The 8,636-nt window shown below is 39.5% G+C and overlaps 2 protein-coding genes across 3 annotated transcripts in view; one reads left to right on the top strand and one right to left on the bottom strand.

Annotated features, from left to right (window-relative positions):
• The window catches only part of LOC117811230 (NACHT, LRR and PYD domains-containing protein 3-like), a 574,987-nt gene that overhangs the window by 53,373 nt on the left and 512,978 nt on the right, over nt 1–8,636 (bottom strand).
• LOC117811257 (barrier-to-autointegration factor-like) lies at nt 4,356–8,162 on the top strand. Of its 2 annotated transcripts, none has more exons than XM_034681430.1 (4): nt 4,356–4,557; nt 4,703–4,772; nt 7,346–7,472; nt 7,809–8,162. In XM_034681430.1, exons 1-4 carry the CDS (start codon nt 4,371–4,373, stop codon nt 7,953–7,955), a joined length of 531 nt encoding a protein of 176 aa, XP_034537321.1. In that variant the 5' UTR covers nt 4,356–4,370; the 3' UTR covers nt 7,956–8,162. The 2 variants fall into 2 exon arrangements, with proteins under 2 accessions (XP_034537321.1, XP_034537320.1); XM_034681429.1 differs by having other exon boundaries at nt 7,343–7,472.

Raw genomic sequence — 8,636 nt, 5'->3', positions numbered from 1 at the left:
TATGATCATGACTGACTGAGTTTATTCAGAAGTGATCAGTTTATGTGTTTATATATGCTGGCACTGGTAATAGATCCATACACCTTTTGACCCTGTTATTTTAATATCTTGCTCTTGAAGAGGATTCATGGTTGTACATTAGGGGGACTAAACAGAGATGTTATGTCAGTGATAATGTATAGTGAATTGATGGTTAATCAAATTAGAATCCCCACACAGGGAGGTGGAGGGGTTAGGTCTCACCCTGAAGGGACTCCAGTTTGCTTCACTCATTACTGGTCATCTACCAAAACACATAAACACTGATTTAAAGGTGACTTTATTCATCCAGAAAATATCTATACAACAAAACAAGCTTTGACGTCGACTCACCTTCAAACATAAACGAGTCTAATGTCTCCTCTTTGAACATTTTTTTTAAAGCAAACTCAAGACGTTCCTTTTTAGTCTTGCTTTTAACTGAGTTTCATTCATTCTTATAACAGTTTGATTTCAATTTACTTTATTTTTCTATTTTTTTATATATTTTCCTTATCTTTTCCTATTTTTCTTATATTTATTATTTAGTTCAAATTTTAGTCACTTTTAGTCACTTTTATTCTGTTTTATTTATTTATTTTTGTATTTATTTTAAGTATAGCATCTTATTTTCTTTTAACGGTTTAATATTTTGAGGTTTTATTTTCTTAGAAATGTATTTTATTTTGGTGAGTTTAATTTCCTGTGTTGAGTTTTAACATCTTATGTTTCCTCATTAAGATATCATGAGAGCATTTCCTCAGTTCATTTAGCAACTTCTTTTTGGTTTTATTTATTTATTTATTTTATTTTCATTATCATTATTATTATTATTGTTGCATATATTGTGATCTTAAATTTAGGATTGTGGGGTGGGGTTCGGGATGGGCTGGGGTGGGGATTAGGATTGGGGGGTCTTGTTTATACCTTTTTCTTAATTTATCTATTTGAAGTTGTTTTTATGTACAGAACTTTGTGTTGCAATGTCATTGTATGAAAAGCGCTTTATAAATAAAGTCTGATTGTTTCTGTTATCTCTACCTCTCCTGGTTTCAGGGACTTTGTAGAGACCAGCAGCTTAGAGATGCTCTCTCCAGCTCTGGATCACAGGACAGGATGTTGCTCCTCTTCTCCCTCTCAGAGATGGTCAGGGTCCAGTAGCTCCTCAGGCTGAGACCACATCTGTGCTCACTGACTGTCATTATTTCCCCACGGCCAAGACCAGCCTGAGACCAAACTGACGTTTTTACCACAGTGTCAACAGGCATGATGTGTGATCAGGTTGTCTCAGGTGTCTCTTTTGCTCTTGAGAATTAGGCTTAATTACTAGTGTTATAGATTTTTGACCATCAGAATCAAGTATTTAACGCAGCCTCTGTGTTGTCCTGGAATATTCCTGCTGACCTTCACTGGCTACCAGTTCATTTTAGAATTGATTTTAAGATTGTGTTACTTGTTTTCAAAGCCCTACATGGTCAAGCATCACCGTATATTTGTGACATCTTAGTCCCAGGCGTTGTTTAAGATCCTCTGGAAGAATCCTTTTTTATGTTCCTGAATCTGGACTTGTAACTAAAGGGGATCAGGCCTTTAGCTTTGGAGCTCCTTACCAGATGATCTCAGGTTAGCTGAGTCTGTGTCCACTTTTCAATCCTCACTTAAAGCGTTCTTTTTTCTTAAGGCTTTCCCTGAACTGGTATGCCATTAATACTTTATTTTTTATTTTCTGGTTATTTTAACTTCATAAGTTCCACCTGAAAGTGTTGATTTAGAACTACAATTATTGGTGCTCGATCCCCGTGGACCTCTCAGAAGGTTCTGTGTTGTGAATTCTCTGAGTCCTGCAGACTGTTCGTGTGCATCAGGCGATTCATTCACCCAAAGAAGCTCAAAATGTTCTCAAACCAACTCAACTTTATTTATCACCTTTCATACATATAAACATGCAGCCCAAAGTGCTCCACTAAAGAACAGAGAGACAGAAAACAGCAGCAATGGTAAAAGAATAAAAGGTATTATTAGAAATAAAATACTTAACATAAAATCAATACAGTAAAATTAATCAAATAAGTTATAGCGTAAAAAGAAAAGTTAAAAATAAGGTAGAGTTAACAAGATCCGATGAATATAAGAAATAAATAGATAAATAATTAAATAAGATAAATAAACATTAAAGCAATGATTCAAATAATAATGATTCACATAATAATGATTCAAATAATAATGATTCACATAATAATGCAGTCCAGGGCTAAAAAACAATTACTCCAAATTAAAAGATAGATTAAAAACGTAAGTCTTAAGTTTATTTTTAAAACACCCAGACCCAAACCCAAACCAAATGAACAGCTCAGTCAGGGCAGGAACACCAGGACCAGAGTTCAGATGGACCAGAGCTCAGATGGATCAGAGCTCAGATGGACCAGAGTTCAGATGAACCAGAGTCCAGATGGACCAGAGTTCAGATGGACCAGAGCTCAGATGGACCAGAGGTCAGATGGACTTGAGTTCAGATGGACCAGAGCTCAGATGGACCAGAGTTCAGATGAACCAGAGTTCAGATGAACCAGAGTTCAGATGGACTTGAGTTCAGATGGACCAGAGCTCAGATGGACCAGAGTTCAGATGGACTTGAGTTCAGATGGACCAGAGCTCAGATGGACCAGAGTTCAGATGGACCAGAGTTCAGATGAACCAGAGTCCAGATGGACCAGAGTTCAGATGGACCAGAGTTCAGATGGACCAGAGCTCAGATGGACCAGAGTTCAGATGGACTTGAGTTCAGATGGACCAGAGCTCAGATGGACCAGAGTTCAGATGGACTTGAGTTCAGATGGACCAGAGCTCAGATGGACCTGAGTTCAGATGGACCAGAGTTCAGATGAACCAGAGTCCAGATGGACCAGAGTTCAGATGGACCAGAGTTCAGATGGACCAGAGCTCAGATGGACCAGAGTTCAGATGGACTTGAGTTCAGATGGACCAGAGTTCAGATGGACCAGAGTTCAGATGGACCAGAGCTCAGATGAACCAGAGTCCAGATGGACCAGAGTTCAGATGGACCAGAGTTCAGATGAACTAAACACTGTACCTTTAAAAACTAAACACTGTACCTTTAAATACTACACACTGTACCTTTAAATACTACACCCTGTACCTTTTAAATACCACACACTGAACCTTTAAAAACTAAACACTGCACCTTTAAATACTACACCCTGTACCTTTAAATACGACACACTGTACCTTTAAAAACTTCAAACTATATCTTTAAATACTATACACTGTACTTTTAAAAACTTCACACTGTACTTTTTAAATATAACACGCTGTACCTGTAAATACTGCACGCTGTACCTTTTAAATACTATGCACTGTCCCTTTAAATACCACACACTGTCCCTTTAAATACCACACACTTTACCTTTTAAAACTTCACACTGTCCCTTTAAATATTACACACTGTAGCTTTAAATACTATACACTGTACCTTTTAAAAACTTCACGCTGTACCTTTTAAATACTACACACTGTACCTTTAAATACTCTACACTGTACCTTTTAAATACTACACGCTGTACCTTTAAATACTACACACTGTACCTTTTAAATACTACACGCTGTACCTTTAAATACTACACACTGTACCTTTTAAATACTACACGCTGTACCTTTTAAATACTACATGCTGTACCTTTAAATTCTACACGCTGTACCTTTAAATACTACACACTGTACCTTTAAATACTACACACTGTACCTTTTAAATACTACACACTGTACCTTTTAAATACTACACGCTGTACCTTTAAATACTACACACTGTACCTTTTAAATTCTACACGCTGTACCTTTAAATACTACGCACTGTCCCTTTAATACTCCACACTTCTTATTGTTATTTATTTATTTTGCTGTTCAGATGAAAGTATGTGATGTTAATATAGACCAGAGAAACTATGACTTCACAGTTTCACAGATTGTTTTATAGAAATGCTTTAGATGAACCTTGTTCTTCATCATCTTCATCATGTTGTGGTTTCTCTCTGACTCTGGGTTCTGCTCTCTCTCCTCTCCAGCAGGATGTCGACCACTTCTCAGAAACATCGGGACTTTGTCGGCGAGCCAATGGGAGACAAACCAGAGTTCAGATGAACCAGAGTCCAGATGGACCAGAGTTCAGATGGACCAGAGCTCAGATGGACCAGAGTTCAGATGGACCAGAGTTCAGATGGACCAGAGCTCAGATGGACCAGAGTCCAGATGATAAATTAAACAGTGAAGTGAACATTGAGGGAACACAGCAGAGAATCAAAACAACACAGACCCTCTCACGCCCTGAATGATAGTTCATGAATGATTCCCGAGTGACTCATCTCAACTCAAACCCGTCTCTGAACTATTTGCGTCATGACGTCAGGGGTAACGTGTCAGACAGTGCTGCTCGTATTTCCGGGTTTCAGAATAAAACGCCCAACAAACAGAAAAAAGTTATTTCGCGGGTTTGTCGTGAAGTGTGGAGTTTTCCTCTGAGCTCAGGTGAGTCAGGTCGGACCTGCTGCCGAGCCTACCTGAGGCTGACCCTGAGTGAGAGACCAGGTCTCTCTGTGGACAGCTTTTGGTCTAATATTGAGGTTTAACTCCTGTTTTTATGTGTTTAAGTTTAAACTGTGTCTGTCAACAGTTACCTGTCTGGACCCACCTGATCCTCCACACGTGAACCAGGTCCACCTTCAGCAGGTCCAGACAAAAAGGTGAGGACTGATGTGGTCCCAGCAGGGTCCAGTCTGAACCTGCAATCTGGTTCCTCCAGAGCTGCTGGTGCCACTGGTTAGACTGGTTTCCCTCTGCAGCCTAACAAAGAGTTCATATCAAGATGTCACCTGTATGCCATCATCCTCCAGCGGTGAACAGGACATGTTTCATTCCTCAAACACCTGTGGTTCTTAGAGGTCAGCTTATTGAATCCAAGCGGCAACCTCTGGTCTAAAAACATGAGTCCAATGTGGAAGTGTTAAAAACTGCAGTTCATCGAGGATCCACTTGTACAGTTCTGGAAGTACAGGAAACCACATACACACCCATTCAAAGAAGCTGATCTTTACAGCAGAAATAAACATGTTTACAGCCTGGTAGAAAAAACGAGTGTAGTCTGGATAGCTCATTTCTCGATCGGCACACACTGTGAGGGGGGTGAATTTTTTTCTAACTTGGCAATTTAGAAGATATTGAGATTACTAGTCTTCCAATGAGAGGCACAGCTGACTTGATTGACAGGCAGGAACACTGTAGCTGTTGGCTAGGAGGCTCAAAGCTTCAGAAACAGATGGGTGACGTCACGGATACTATGTCCATATTTTATAGTCTATGGTTGAACCAACTGGGACTCAGTGTTGAAAAAGTGTGATCTGTTGTATTCAGGGGCTAGACCTTTAAATGTGAGTATTCAGTCATAGCAGTGGACGGCTCTGTTCTGTGGAGGGAGCGTGCCCCTCATGACTGAGGCCAGCCGTCACTCACAACCTCAGCAGCAGGGGGATGAGCGATGGAGAGACACGGTGATGGTCCAGGACAAAGAGACGAGTAGGCAGAGTTATGCTGATGGTTTTTAGATATGACAGATGCAGAGACATAAAAACAGCTGTCACTGAACTGAAACATGGAGTAACAGATGTCTGAAGATGGAGAGCAGAGAACATCTTAGTTCACAGAGGACGCTTCAGCAGACTGACAGGAGAGCGTGTGAGTGTGTGACTGAAACACAGATCCTAGGTCTGCTGCTTAACAGAGCTGTCGTCCAGCTGAGAGCCTGCAGGTCATTCACTCTTTATGGTATTTAAATACTGATAAGATGCTTCATTTGGACACAAGAACATATTTTAATAATTTAAACAAGGCCGTTTGATTTGACAGACATTTAAACAGAATTTCTTTCATGGATAAATGATAGTAAATTTTTGCTGATATCTGACACACAATAAACTTTAAATACTACACACTGTACCTTTAAATACTAAACCCTGTACCTTTAAATATCACATACTGAACCTTTAAAAACTAAACACTGTACCTTTAAATACTAAACCCTGTACCTTTAAATACCACATACTGAACCTTTAAAAACTAAACACTGTACCTCTAAATACTACACCCCGTACCTTTAAATACCACACACTGAACCTTTAAAAACTAAACACTGTACCTTTAAATACTACACCCTGTACCTTTTAATTACCACACACTGAACCTTTAAAAAACTAAACACTGTACCTTTAAATACTACACACTGTACCTTTAATTACCACACACTGAACCTTTAAAAACTAAACACTGTACCTTTAAAAACTAAACACTGTACCTTTAAATACTACACACTGTACCTTTAAATACTACACCCTGTACCTTTTAAATACCACACACTGAACCTTTAAAAACTAAACACTGCACCTTTAAATACTACACCCTGTACCTTTAAATACGACACACTGTACCTTTAAAAACTTCAAACTATATCTTTAAATACTATACACTGTACTTTTAAAAACTTCACACTGTACTTTTTAAATATAACACGCTGTACCTGTAAATACTGCACGCTGTACCTTTTAAATACTATGCACTGTCCCTTTAAATACCACACACTGTCCCTTTAAATACCACACACTTTACCTTTTAAAACTTCACACTGTCCCTTTAAATATTACACACTGTAGCTTTAAATACTATACACTGTACCTTTTAAAAACTTCACGCTGTACCTTTTAAATACTACACACTGTACCTTTAAATACTCTACACTGTACCTTTTAAATACTACACGCTGTACCTTTAAATACTACACACTGTACCTTTTAAATACTACACGCTGTACCTTTAAATACTACACACTGTACCTTTTAAATACTACACGCTGTACCTTTTAAATACTACATGCTGTACCTTTAAATTCTACACGCTGTACCTTTAAATACTACACACTGTACCTTTAAATACTACACACTGTACCTTTTAAATACTACACACTGTACCTTTTAAATACTACACGCTGTACCTTTAAATACTACACACTGTACCTTTTAAATTCTACACGCTGTACCTTTAAATACTACGCACTGTCCCTTTAATACTCCACACTTCTTATTGTTATTTATTTATTTTGCTGTTCAGATGAAAGTATGTGATGTTAATATAGACCAGAGAAACTATGACTTCACAGTTTCACAGATTGTTTTATAGAAATGCTTTAGATGAACCTTGTTCTTCATCATCTTCATCATGTTGTGGTTTCTCTCTGACTCTGGGTTCTGCTCTCTCTCCTCTCCAGCAGGATGTCGACCACTTCTCAGAAACATCGGGACTTTGTCGGCGAGCCAATGGGAGACAAACCTGTGACGGCTCTGTCTGGGATCGGAGAGACGCTAGGGAAGAAGCTGGAGGGTCAGGGCTTCGACAAGGTGCAGGAAACACTCCGCAACACACCTGAGCTACTAACACTGTGTCTGCAGCACCCCCTACAGGCTGCAGTGATCACTGTCAGTAGGAACAGAGTCATGATTTAAAGATGTACACACAGAGCTGCAGTGGATACAGTCACTACATGAGAACTCCGTCTATAACTAATGTTTCATCCACCTTTGGTTTGTGTTTCTTTGTTTTTGTGCATATTGATGTGCTATTGTCATTTTCATGTTTTTCCTTTTGTTTCACGTTACTTGTCCGTGTGTTTGTGTGTGTTTGTGTGTATCTGTGTGTATCTGTGTGTATCGTTTGTACCTGTGTGCATGTTCCAGGCCTCCGTGGTCCTGGGTCAGTTCCTGCTCTTGAAGAAAGACCCTGAGATGTTTGTGGAATGGATCAAAGATGTCACAGGTGCTAACTCCCGTCAGGCTGGCTCCTGCGCTCAGTGCTTAAGAGAGTGGTGCGACTCCTTCCTCTGAGACTCCTCCTCCACAGATAAGACTACGCCCCCTTCTGTTCTTCCACTGTGTGCCTGCGTTCTGCTGAGAGCTGATAGTGTCATGGCTCCTGCTGTTAACGAGCTTTGAGGTGAACTATATGCCTCTTACCTGTGATGATGTCACAGCTCTGTCAGGTGTTTCATTGGTTGAAGTTTACATGAATAAAAGCTTTAAGTCCAGAGAGGAGTTATCTGAGTGTTGTGTTATTCATGTTACTGTGATATTTACTTTACACCATGATTTTAACCCGTCAGTCCCAGGTGTCTCCTGTCTGACTCCTCCCCCTCTTCCTGCTCTCTGTCACTGTAAATGGACCATCATTCACTAAATGAACATCATGCTGTGTTGAAGAAGAAACTACAGACTGAGACCATCAACTCTTGAGGATATGTTTACTGGTATTAAAAGAACAACCTCACCTACACAGTGTTCCAAATTATTAAGCAGGTAACCTTTTCTTGAAAATCTGGCAGACTGATGTTCAGAGAGAAATAGTGTTTCAGTCTGATGTATTTAAGGCTAGTGATGGCGAGATGAAGCTTCTTGAAGCATTGAGGCTTTCCATCCAATTGGTTCACTCATGGGCCGAAGCTTCATGGTGCTCCATTTGCTCTACTGCGCCATCAAGTGGACAAAAAATGTAAAATAAGCGCAGTGATT

This window comes from Notolabrus celidotus, chromosome 4, assembly GCF_009762535.1.
Source record: "Notolabrus celidotus isolate fNotCel1 chromosome 4, fNotCel1.pri, whole genome shotgun sequence".
Taxonomy (NCBI): Eukaryota; Metazoa; Chordata; class Actinopteri; order Labriformes; family Labridae; genus Notolabrus; species Notolabrus celidotus.
This window is presented reverse-complemented; position numbering and strand designations above follow the sequence as displayed.